Source organism: Cololabis saira, chromosome 3 (assembly GCF_033807715.1).
Source record: "Cololabis saira isolate AMF1-May2022 chromosome 3, fColSai1.1, whole genome shotgun sequence".
NCBI classification, from domain to species: domain Eukaryota; kingdom Metazoa; phylum Chordata; class Actinopteri; order Beloniformes; family Belonidae; genus Cololabis; species Cololabis saira.
Genome location: NC_084589.1, coordinates 3,589,269 through 3,602,189, shown reverse-complemented (window position 1 = coordinate 3,602,189; position 12,921 = coordinate 3,589,269). Strand labels below are relative to the sequence as shown.

The 12,921-nt window shown below is 48.7% G+C and overlaps 1 protein-coding gene across 2 annotated transcripts in view; it reads left to right on the top strand.

Annotated features, from left to right (window-relative positions):
- LOC133424603 (cytochrome b5 reductase 4) overlaps nt 1-12,921 on the top strand; it is a 28,949-nt gene extending 16,028 nt beyond the window's left edge. For both annotated transcript variants that reach the window (XM_061715300.1, XM_061715310.1), the window contains 5 exons: nt 1,405-1,551; nt 5,167-5,317; nt 10,577-10,663; nt 11,560-11,721; nt 12,448-12,921. In XM_061715300.1, coding sequence (XP_061571284.1) covers nt 1,405-1,551; nt 5,167-5,317; nt 10,577-10,663; nt 11,560-11,721; nt 12,448-12,502 — 602 coding nt within the window. In that variant the 3' untranslated portion in view covers nt 12,503-12,921. The remainder of the gene's footprint in view (nt 1-1,404; nt 1,552-5,166; nt 5,318-10,576; nt 10,664-11,559; nt 11,722-12,447) is intronic.

Genomic DNA, 12,921 nt, shown 5'->3' with positions numbered 1-12,921 from the left:
TATAAATCCAAGTCATTATTATTCATACTAGTATTATATTGAGATTCAACAGCAAGTATTGTCAGCTAATGATGCTGTAAGGACCAATCAGCTCCCAGAATGCTGATAGAACTGCTTTCAGAAACATCGTGGGTCAGAATTACCAAACAGATCCAGGGAGGAAACAGAGACGGAGGAAATCACTTTTATTTTTAAGTTTAAATTTATTCCATTTTCGTTCTCTTTCAGTTTTTAATTTTTGATTTGGTTTTGAGCATTTTATGCAAATGTAACCCCAAGACAGTATATAATAAAGTAATGAAATATAGACAATTTATGCAATTATAACTGAAAACTTTATTGTTTTCATATCTTTAAACATATTTAAAGTCAAAAACATGGCACCAGTTATTCTTGTGTCCAACAAAACATTCCTTTTTTGGGGATAAACAATCTACAAAAAGTTGTAACAATGAAAAAAAATAAATCGATCTTTAGACATACGAATCGATTTTTAGGAATTAATATGAGAATCGATTTAAAATCGGAAAATCAGATTTTTTTCAACACAGGCCTATACTGAATGTGTGTGGAAGACCTGGCCGGTGACAGATGTGTTGAAGAAAACCCCTCATTAGTCACTGAACTAACACCAAACTCACAACAGTCATGATAAAGAATGATTTGTTGAAACTTCACCCATGAGAAGCTGACGTTCCTTCTGACTCATGGGCCATGATGAATCTCTGGAGAAAACCATCACTACGTTTCCATGCAGTCAACATTTGGGTTATTGCTAATATTCCGGTTACTGATACATTGGGAATATTCCGTTTACATGGTAATTAATCATTCAGGATATCTGAATCAAACCAGCGACGCACGGAGAACATCATGACGCAATTCCCGTCATTTCTGCTTCTTCTTCCTGTATCCAAATTCAAAACAAATGCTGCTTCAGCAACTTTTCTCTCACCTTCTTGTAAATCTTCTATCCCGGTACTTTCTACCGTCTACAAATGCAGAAATGTTCATATCCTTCATTACATTTATGAAGTGATTAGTCTCCTCCTGGTCTTGGTTTCTCCGTGTTTATAAGAACTTCCTGGACTCAAAAGACCAGGATTCCTTGTGAACAGATCATGTGCAGAAAACAGATTCATGTTCCGTTTGATGGGGATATTCCGTTTGGCGTTTACATGACCCAATATTCAGGTTTTAAAAGGAGTAACCCAGGGCTCATATTGGGGTTTTTAAAAACCGGAATATGAGCAAATTCGGGTTATTCAAAGGGGTTATTGGTGTTTACATGGCCGTGCAAATTCAGGTTATTGATAATATTGGTGTTTTAAAAGGGTTATTGATGCATGGAAACACAGTCAGTGATTTTCTGAATGATGAATGATGTATTTCTCTCCTGTGCAGACACTGAGGTGGCGAGGCCGTACACGCCCGTGGACCAGCAGCTGGTACCAGCCTCCCCCTCCTCCTCCCCAGACTCAGACCTCTACCTCATGATCAAGCTGTACCCTGATGGAGTGTTCACCCGCTACCTCAGCAGCCTGCACCCCGGTGAGTGCAGCCTGCTCCACCTGCAACGCTCCTCTGTGCTCCACCTGCAACGCTCCTCTGTGCTCCACCTGCAACGCTCCTCTGTGCTCCACCTGCAACGCTCCTCTGTGCTCCACCTGCAACGCTCCTCTGTGCTCCACCTGCAACACAACTGTCTGGCCAGTAGAGTCTGCTCTAGAGTTATGAAGCAGCTCACACTAAAACCAGCAAACGCCTGGAAAAAACACATCTCTTTATGTTGCTGCATGATCAGATCTAGATCAGAACTGCAGATGGATGGATGGAGGATGGATGGAGGGATGGATGGATGGATGATTGATTGATGGATGCATGGATGGAGGATGGATGGATGATGGATGGATGGAAGATGGATGATGGATGGATGATGGATGGATGGATGATGGATGGATGATGGATGGATGGATGGATGATGAATGGATGGATGATGAATGGATGGATGATGGATGATGGATGGATGATGGATGGATGGATGGATGATGGATGGATGGAGGATGGATGGATGATTTATGGATGGATGGAGGATGGATGGATGGAGGATGGATGGAGGATGGATGATGGATGGATGTTGGATGGATGGATGATTTATGGATGGATAGAGGATGGATGGAGGATGGGTGATGGATGATGGATGGATGAATGGATGGATGATGGATGGATGATGGATGGATGATGGATGGAGGATGGATGGATGATGGATGGAGGATGGATGGATGGATGATTTATGGATGGATGGAGGATGGATGGATGGATGATGGATGATGGATGGATGGATGATGGATGATTTATGGATGATTTATGGATGGATAGAGGATGGATGGATGGAGGATGGATGGATGATGGATGGATGGATGATGGATGGATGAATTGATGGAGGATGGATGGATGGATGGATGGATGATGGATGGAGGATGGATGGATGGATGATGGATGGATGATGGATGAATGGATGGATGATGGATGGATGATGGATGAATGGATGGATGATGGATGGATGATGGATGGATGGATGATGGATGATGGATGGAGGGATGGATGATGGATGGAGGATGGATGGATGGATGATGGATGGAGGATGGATGGATGGATGATGGATGGATGATGAATGGATGATCGATGGATGATGAATGGATGATGGATGGATGATGAATGGATGATCGATGGATGATGAATGATGGATGGATGATGGATGGATGATGAATGATGGATGAATGATGGATGGATGGATGATGGATGGATGATTGATGGATGATGGATGGATGATGAATGGATGATCGATGGATGATGAATGATGGATGGATGATGGATGATGGATGGATGATGGATGGATGGATGGATGGATGATGGATGGATGATTGATGGATGGATGATGGATGGATGATGGATGGATGATTGATGGATGGAGGATGGATGGATGGAGGATGGATGGTGGATGGATGGATGGATGATGGATGGATGGATGGATGATGGATGGGTGGATGATGGATGGATGGATGATGAATGGATGGATGATGGATGGATGATTGGATGATGGATGGATGGATTATGGATGATGGATGGATGATGGATGGTGGATGGATGGATGGTGGATGGATGGATGATGGATGGATGGATGATTGATGGATGATGGATGGATGGATGATGGATGGATGGATGATGGATGGATGGTGGATGGATGATGAATGGATGATCGATGGATGATGAATGATGGATGGATGATGGATGGATGATGGATGGATGATGAATGGTGGATGGATGATGGATGGATGGATGATGGATGGATGATTGATGGATGATGGATGGATGATGAATGGATGATCGATGGATGATGAATGATGGATGGATGATGGATGGATGATGGATGGATGGATGATGGATGGATGATGGATGGATGGATGATGGATGGATGATGGATGGATGATTGATGGATGGAGGATGGATGGATGGAGGATGGATGGTGGATGGATGGATGGATGATGGATGGTGGATGGATGATGGATGGATGGATGGATGGATGATTGATGGATGGATTATGGATGATGGATGGATGGATGATGGATGGGTGGATGATGGATGGATGGATGATGGATGATGAATGGATGGATGATGGATGGATGGATGATTGGATGATGGATGGATGATTGATGGATGGATGATTGATGGATGGAGGATGGATGGATGGAGGATGGATGGTGGATGGATGGATGGATGATGGATGGATGGATGATGGATGGGTGGATGATGGATGGATGGATGATGAATGGATGGATGATGAATGGATGGATGATGGATGGATGATTGGATGATGGATGGATGGATTATGGATGATGGATGGATGATGGATGGTGGATGGATGGATGGTGGATGGATGGATGATGGATGGATGGATGATTGATGGATGATGGATGGATGGATGATGGATGGATGGATGATGGATGGATGATGGATGGATGGTGGATGGATGATGAATGGATGATCGATGGATGATGAATGATGGATGGATGATGGATGGATGATGGATGGATGATGAATGGTGGATGGATGATGGATGGATGGATGATGGATGGATGATTGATGGATGATGGATGGATGATGAATGGATGATCGATGGATGATGAATGATGGATGGATGATGGATGGATGATGGATGGATGGATGATGGATGGATGATGGATGGATGGATGATGGATGGATGATGGATGGATGATTGATGGATGGAGGATGGATGGATGGAGGATGGATGGTGGATGGATGGATGGATGATGGATGGTGGATGGATGATGGATGGATGGATGGATGGATGATTGATGGATGGATTATGGATGATGGATGGATGGATGATGGATGGGTGGATGATGGATGGATGGATGATGGATGATGAATGGATGGATGATGGATGATGAATGGATGGATGATGGATGGATGGATTATGGATGATGGATGGATGATGGATGGTGGATGGATGGATGGTGGATGGATGGATGGATGATGGATGGATGATGGATGGATGATGGATGGATGATTGATGGATGATGGATGATGGATGATGGATGGATGATTGATGGATGGAGGATGGATGGAGGATGGATGGTGGATGGATGGATGGTGGATGGATGATGGATGGATGGATGGATGATTGATGGATGGATGATGGATGATGGATGGATGGATGATGGATGATGGATGGATGGATGGATGATGGATGATGAATGGATGGATGATGGATGGATGGATTATGGATGATGGATGGATGATGGATGGTGGATGGATGATGGATGGATGGTGGATGGATGATGGATGGATGATGGATGGATGGATGATGGAGGGATGATGGATGGAGGATGGATGATGGATGATGAATGGATGGATGATGGATGGAGGATGGATGGATGGATGATGGATGGATGGAGGATGGATGGATGGAGGATGGGTGATGGATGGAATTGGTGTCAGACCTCAGCCTGGTTCTGCTGTCTCCACACATCTGTCTCTGAGCTCCAGCTCTCCTGTCTCTCCAGGCGACCACGTCTGATGGATGATGGATGATGGGTGGATGAATGGATGAGCTCCAGTCCTAACTCTCTCCTCTCTCTCCAGGCGACCACGTCTCCGTCAGCTCCCCGGAGGGATCCTTCAGTCTCCGCCCCCTCCGTGATGTCACTCACCTGTACCTGGTGGCAGCCGGAACAGGCTTCACCCCCATGGCCCGGCTGCTCCGCCTGGCCCTGGAGGAGCTGGGGAGCATCAGGTAGGTGGAGCAGCAGGTGGAGCAGGTCTATAACCAGTCGTTTCCTGTAGCTCTGCTGTGTTCATCACCGCTTGTTCCTGAGTGAGGTTGTAGCTGAGGAGTGAGGTTGTTCCTGAGGAGTGAGGTTGTTCCTGAGGAGTGAGGTTGTAGCTGAGGAGTGAGGTTGTAGCTGAGGAGTGAGGTTGTTCCTGAGGAGTGAGGTTGTTCCTGAGGAGTGAGGTTGTTCCTGAGGAGTGAGGTTGTTCCTGAGGAGTGAGGTTGTTGCTGAGGAGTGAAGTTGTAGCTGAGGAGTGAAGTTGTAGCTGAGGAGTGAAGTTGTAGCTGAGGAGTGAAGTTGTTCCTGAGGAGTGAGGTTGTCGCTGAGGAGTGAGGTTGAGGTTGTCGCTGAGGAGTGAGGTTGTCGCTGAGGAGTGAGGTTGTCGCTGAGGAGTGAGGTTGTCGCTGAGGAGTGAGGTTGTCGTTGAGGAGTGAGGTTGTCGCTGAGGAGTGAGGTTGTCGCTGAGGAGTGAGGTTGTCCCTGAGGAGTGAGGTTGTCCCTGAGGAGTGAGGTTGTTCCTGAGGAGTGAGGTTGTTCCTGAGGAGTGAGGTTGTTCCTGAGGAGTGAGGTTGTAGCTGAGGAGTGAGGTTGTAGCTGAGGAGTGAGGTTGTTCCTGAGGAGTGAGGTTGTTCCTGAGGAGTGAGGTTGTTCCTGAGGAGTGAGGTTGTCCCTGAGGAGTGAGGTTGTCGCTGAGGAGTGAGGTTGTCCCTGAGGAGTGAGGTTGTAGCTGAGGAGTGAGGTTGTAGCTGAGGAGTGAGGTTGTAGCTGAGGAGTGAGGTTGTAGCTGAGGAGTGAGGTTGTTCCTGAGGAGTGAGGTTGTTCCTGAGGAGTGAGGTTGTTCCTGAGGAGTGAGGTTGTCGCTGAGGAGTGAGGTTGTCCCTGAGGAGTGAGGTTGTTCCTGAGGAGTGAGGTTGTTCCTGAGGAGTGAGGTTGTTGCTGAGGAGTGAGGTTGTAGCTGAGGAGTGAGGTTGTCCCTGAGGAGTGAGGTTGTCGCTGAGGAGTGAGGTTGTCGCTGAGGAGTGAGGTTGTCGCTGAGGAGTGAGGTTGTCCCTGAGGAGTGAGGTTGTTCCTGAGGAGTGAGGTTGTAGCTGAGGAGTGAGGTTGTTCCTGAGGAGTGAGGTTGTAGCTGAGGAGTGAGGTTGTTCCTGAGGAGTGAGGTTGTAGCTGAGGAGTGAGGTTGTCGCTGAGTGAGGTTGTAGCTGAGGAGTGAGGTTGTTCCTGAGTGAGGTTGTTCCTGAGGAGTGAGGTTGTTCCTGAGTGAGGTTGTTCCTGAGGAGTGAGGTTGTTCCTGAGGAGTGAGGTTGTAGCTGAGGAGTGAGGTTGTTCCTGAGGAGTGAGGTTGTTCCTGAGGAGTGAGGTTGTCGCTGAGTGAGGTTGTCGCTGAGGAGTGAGGTTGTCGCTGAGGAGTGAGGTTGTCGCTGGGGAGTGAGGTTGTCGCTGGGGAGTGAGGTTGTCGCTGGGGAGTGAGGTTGTCGCTGAGGAGTGAGGTTGTAGCTGAGGAGTGAGGTTGTAGCTGAGGAGTGAGGTTGTTCCTGAGGAGTGAGGTTGTCGCTGAGGAGTGAGGTTGTCGCTGAGGAGTGAGGTTGTCGCTGAGGAGTGATGTTGTCGCTGAGGAGTGAGGTTGTAGCTGAGGAGTGAGGTTGTTCCTGAGGAGTGAGGTTGTTCCTGAGGAGTGAGGTTGTTCCTGAGGAGTGAGGTTGTTCCTGAGGAGTGAGGTTGTTCCTGAGGAGTGAGGTTGTCCCTGAGGAGTGAGGTTGTCCCTGAGGAGTGAGGTTGTCCCTGAGGAGTGAGGTTGTCCCTGAGGAGTGAGGTTGTCCCTGAGGAGTGAGGTTGTCCCTGAGGAGTGAGGTTGTTCCTGAGGAGTGAGGTTGTTCCTGAGGAGTGAGGTTGTTCCTGAGGAGTGAGGTTGTTCCTGAGGAGTGAGGTTGTTCCTGAGGAGTGAGGTTGTTGCTGAGGAGTGAGGTTGTTCCTGAGGAGTGAGGTTGTCGCTGAGGAGTGAGGTTGTTCCTGAGGAGTGAGGTTGTTCCTGAGGAGTGAGGTTGTTGCTGAGGAGTGAGGTTGTTGCTGAGGAGTGAGGTTGTTGCTGAGGAGTGAGGTTGTTCCTGAGGAGTGAGGTTGTTCCTGAGGAGTGAGGTTGTCCCTGAGGAGTGAGGTTGTCCCTGAGGAGTGAGGTTGTCCCTGAGGAGTGAGGTTGTTCCTGAGGAGTGAGGTTGTTCCTGAGGAGTGAGGTTGTTGCTGAGGAGTGAGGTTGTTCCTGAGGAGTGAGGTTGTTCCTGAGGAGTGAGGTTGTTCCTGAGGAGTGAGGTTGTAGCTGAGGAGTGAGGTTGTAGCTGAGGAGTGAGGTTGTTCCTGAGGAGTGAGGTTGTTCCTGAGGAGTGAGGTTGTTCCTGAGGAGTGAGGTTGTTCCTGAGGAGTGAGGTTGTCGCTGAGGAGTGAGGTTGTCGCTGAGGAGTGAGGTTGTCGCTGAGGAGTGAGGTTGTCGCTGAGGAGTGAGGTTGTCGCTGAGGAGTGAGGTTGTCGCTGAGGAGTGAGGTTGTCGCTGAGGAGTGAGGTTGTCGCTGAGGAGTGAGGTTGTTCCTGAGGAGTGAGGTTGTTCCTGAGGAGTGAGGTTGTTCCTGAGGAGTGAGGTTGTTCCTGAGGAGTGAGGTTGTTCCTGAGGAGTGAGGTTGTTCCTGAGGAGTGAGGTTGTTGCTGAGGAGTGAGGTTGTTGCTGAGGAGTGAGGTTGTTGCTGAGGAGTGAGGTTGTTGCTGAGGAGTGAGGTTGTTGCTGAGGAGTGAGGTTGTTCCTGAGGAGTGAGGTTGTCGCTGAGGAGTGAGGTTGTCGCTGAGGAGTGAGGTTGTCGCTGAGGAGTGAGGTTGTCGCTGAGGAGTGAGGTTGTCGCTGAGGAGTGAGGTTGTCGCTGAGGAGTGAGGTTGTCGCTGAGGAGTGAGGTTGTCGCTGAGGAGTGAGGTTGTCGCTGAGGAGTGAGGTTGTCCCTGAGGAGTGAGGTTGTTCCTGAGGAGTGAGGTTGTCGCTGAGGAGTGAGGTTGTCGCTGAGGAGTGAGGTTGTCGCTGAGGAGTGAGGTTGTCGCTGAGGAGTGAGGTTGTCCCTGAGGAGTGAGGTTGTCCCTGAGGAGTGAGGTTGTCCCTGAGGAGTGAGGTTGTCCCTGAGGAGTGAGGTTGTCCCTGAGGAGTGAGGTTGTCCCTGAGGAGTGAGGTTGTTCCTGAGGAGTGAGGTTGTTCCTGAGGAGTGAGGTTGTTGCTGAGGAGTGAGGTTGTTGCTGAGGAGTGAGGTTGTTCCTGAGGAGTGAGGTTGTTCCTGAGGAGTGAGGTTGTAGCTGAGGAGTGAGGTTGTAGCTGAGGAGTGAGGTTGTAGCTGAGGAGTGAGGTTGTTCCTGAGGAGTGAGGTTGTTGCTGAGGAGTGAGGTTGTTGCTGAGGAGTGAGGTTGTTGCTGAGGAGTGAGGTTGTTGCTGAGGAGTGAGGTTGTCGCTGAGGAGTGAGGTTGTCGCTGAGGAGTGAGGTTGTCGCTGAGGAGTGAGGTTGTCGCTGAGGAGTGAGGTTGTCGCTGAGGAGTGAGGTTGTTCCTGAGGAGTGAGGTTGTTCCTGAGGAGTGAGGTTGTTCCTGAGGAGTGAGGTTGTTCCTGAGGAGTGAGGTTGTAGCTGAGGAGTGAGGTTGTTCCTGAGGAGTGAGGTTGTTCGTGAGGAGTGAGGTTGTAGCTGAGGAGTGAGGTTGTAGCTGAGGAGTGAGGTTGTAGCTGAGGAGTGAGGTTGTAGCTGAGGAGTGAGGTTGTTCCTGAGGAGTGAGGTAGTTCCTGAGGAGTGAGGTTGTTCCTGAGGAGTGAGGTTGTTCCTGAGGAGTGAGGTTGTTCCTGAGGAGTGAGGTTGTTGCTGAGGAGTGAGGTTGTTGCTGAGGAGTGAGGTTGTTCCTGAGGAGTGAGGTTGTTCCTGAGGAGTGAGGTTGTCGCTGAGGAGTGAGGTTGTCGCTGAGGAGTGAGGTTGTCGCTGAGGAGTGAGGTTGTCGCTGAGGAGTGAGGTTGTCGCTGAGGAGTGAGGTTGTCGCTGAGGAGTGAGGTTGTTCGTGAGGAGTGAGGTTGTTCGTGAGGAGTGAGGTTGTAGCTGAGGAGTGAGGTTGTAGCTGAGGAGTGAGGTTGTTCCTGAGGAGTGAGGTTGTTCCTGAGGAGTGAGGTTGTTCCTGAGGAGTGAGGTTGTAGCTGAGGAGTGAGGTTGTTCCTGAGGAGTGAGGTTGTTCCTGAGGAGTGAGGTTGTTCCTGAGGAGTGAGGTTGTTGCTGAGGAGTGAGGTTGTCGCTGAGGAGTGAGGTTGTTCCTGAGGAGTGAGGTTGTCCCTGAGGAGTGAGGTTGTTCCTGAGGAGTGAGGTTGTTCCTGAGGAGTGAGGTTGTTCCTGAGGAGTGAGGTTGTTCCTGAGGAGTGAGGTTGTTCCTGAGGAGTGAGGTTGTCGCTGAGGAGTGAGGTTGTCGCTGAGGAGTGAGGTTGTTCCTGAGGAGTGAGGTTGTCCCTGAGGAGTGAGGTTGTCCCTGAGGAGTGAGGTTGTCGCTGAGGAGTGAGGTTGTCGCTGAGGAGTGAGGTTGTCGCTGAGGAGTGAGGTTGTCGCTGAGGAGTGAGGTTGTCGCTGAGGAGTGAGGTTGTCGCTGAGGAGTGAGGTTGTCGCTGAGGAGTGAGGTTGTCCCTGAGGAGTGAGGTTGTTCCTGAGGAGTGAGGTTGTCGCTGAGGAGTGAGGTTGTTTGTGAGGAGTGAGGTTGTCGCTGAGGAGTGAGGTTGTCGCTGAGGAGTGAGGTTGTCCCTGAGGAGTGAGGTTGTTCCTGAGGAGTGAGGTTGTCCCTGAGGAGTGAGGTTGTGCTGGGGAGTTTAGAGAACAACAGCAGGTTTCCTGTTGCACACGTCTTTGTTGGAGCTTCACTTCCTGTATCGGGGAGTTGCACAGTGTTGTGTAAGTTCCTACTTCTCATGATCTAGTTCAAACTTCAGTTCACATAGTTTAAAAATGAACAGTTCACGTTCATAGTTCACCATTTTCTCAAATGGGAGGGACGTTAAACGTGGATCTTTGGCAGCAGCTCCTGAACCCTCAGGACATGATGAGTTTAAGTTCCTGAGCAACAGAGGAATCTAACTCTCCTCTTCCAAGTAAAGAAGCTGTTTCTTTCAGCAGACACAAGTGGGATCTGCATGTTCTTTCAGGTGGATTAAACCCGCAACATCAAACATGTTTCTGTATTTTCAGACAAACGAAGCTGCTCTTCTTCAATCGAGGGGAAGAAGATATACTGTGGCGCCAGCAGCTGGACCAGCTGGCAGCTGATAATGAACGGTACGACACCGGTCTGGTCTCATCTGTCCCTCCAAGAAACATGTCAATCAACCTCTTTAAGTAAATGAACGGTTACAGAGCTGGTAGAGGAGTAAAGTAGAAGTAAGAGAGAAGTAAAAAGTAGTCATCCAAATAATTACTTGAGTAAAAGTAAAAAAGTACTTGGTATAAAAACGACTCAAGTACTGAGTAATTGTTGAGTAACGTCTGATTTATTTTTTTAACACAACCATTCAAACAGACAAAAGTACAAAATAATCATATTCAGGCAAATTAAATCAATAAAATAATAAAATAAATAAAAATTAATAAAAATTAATATATAACTCAAATTAAAATAAGCTTAAAGTAAATTCAAGTACTTTAATAAATAATAAAATAAATAAAATAACAGAATAAAAAAATAAATTAAGCACAAGTAGCACAAAATTTCAAGCCTTTGTACTTTTCTTTTTTAACCAGCAGAACTAGAACAAACATGAACTCATAGAAACTCTGTGTGTGTTTGAGTCTGTGTAAATGTGACAAAACATGCAAAAACAAACATTTTTTCCAAAGAATCACTCAGTGATGTCATGAGATTGACGCGTACGTGGATAAAAGGATAAAAGAAAAGTAACAGCTCAACGTAGCCTAATGTAGCGGAGTAAGAGGAACAGTTTCTCCTTCACAAATCTACTCAAGTAAAAGTAAAAAGTATAGTGATTCAAAACTACTCCTAAAAGTACAACATTTCCCGAAACTTACTCAAGTAAATGTAACTCGTTACTACCCACCTCTGAATGGTTAGCAGGTAGCGGTTAGGTGCTAGGTAGCGGCTAGGTGCTAGGTGCTAGGTAGCGGCTAGGTGCTAGGTAGCGGCCAGTGCTGTGTCTCAGTGTGCCGTGTGTCCTCAGGTTCCAGGTGGACTACGTCCTCTCGTCCCCGTCTGCCAGCTGGCCCGGCAGCAAAGGTCGGGTGGACGAGGCCCAGCTGGAGCAGTTCCTGGTCCGGCCGGACGGCTCCAAGTGCTACGTGTGTGTGTGCGGGCCCACCCCCTTCACAGAGCTGACCACGCGGTGAGAAACACAACCTCAGGCTGCTTTCACCTCTGTCCCGTTTGGAGCAGTTGTGTATGTGCTCCGCGGCGCAAGGAGAAGAGTCGGTGCAGCCTCCACCCCCTTCTCTCCTATTGGACGTGCCGAGATGTCGTCCCAGCGCGGCACGGTGAAATGTAAAAATGTTCAATTCGGGCAGGGTTTGTGCAGCACAAACCCTGCAGCAGGCGCCTCTCGCCCGCCGCTTAGCCCCGCTCTGCGCCGGTAGCACATAATGAATGGGTAAAGCCTGATTTATGGTTCCGCGTTACACCAACGCCGTACCCTACACCGTAGGCTCTGCGTTGGTGTAACGCGGAACCATAAATCAGCCTAAAGCCACGGCTGCGGTCTGCGCTGAAAGGGGCGTGTTGTTTATCCCGGGGTGCGGAAGAGGAAACTCCTCCCGCGTTCATTTGACCAATCAGAGAACAGTTGGTTTGTGCATGGCATTTGTTAACAGCTTTGAACCGCTACAGACGGTCGCCTTGTGAACACAAACTCCACAAACGAGAAACGGAACAACTGTATCAATTTAGCCCCTGAATCAGAACAAAACAAACAGGCCACAGGTGTGAAAGCATCTAACTCTCTACTTCCACAACCCTGGAGCCCGGAGCCGCCTCTAAACGTGGTCAATAGTGCTACTGCTCTGCCTCACGGCTCCTGGCTCCTCTCCTGACCTCACTGCTCTCTGTGGATGTTCAGGTTGTTGCAGCAGCTGGGCGTGGCTGACCAGGAGCTCCACGCCTTCCAGGGTTGACCCACGGCCTCGGAGCTGATCCTGCTGCTGGAGGAGCAGCATCTGTTTTAGAGAACAAACTCTGACTAGTGACTGGTAAAACCTGGACGACCCCGGCGGCCCGGTGGCCCGGTGGCCCGGCAGCAGTGCAACAACAGCCCAGGATGTGATGGGCTCCGAGGGAAGTGGTGGTCACTTCTGTTAGCTTTATGGAAATGGATTGTAAAAATGGGTCCAATAAAATCCATAGACATCCACGTACCAGAATGATTGAACCGGTTTGTAGTTTGCTTGTAAATATAAACAGTATCTCTAAAGTTTGTATTGTACACAAAACTTTTTTATTCTCCATGTGTGAAAGTAAAGTGGAGATTAACTTTTCCAGGTGGAAGTCGGTCAGAATAAAAACCCTTTTTAAAAAATGTTCAGTTACTTTGTCC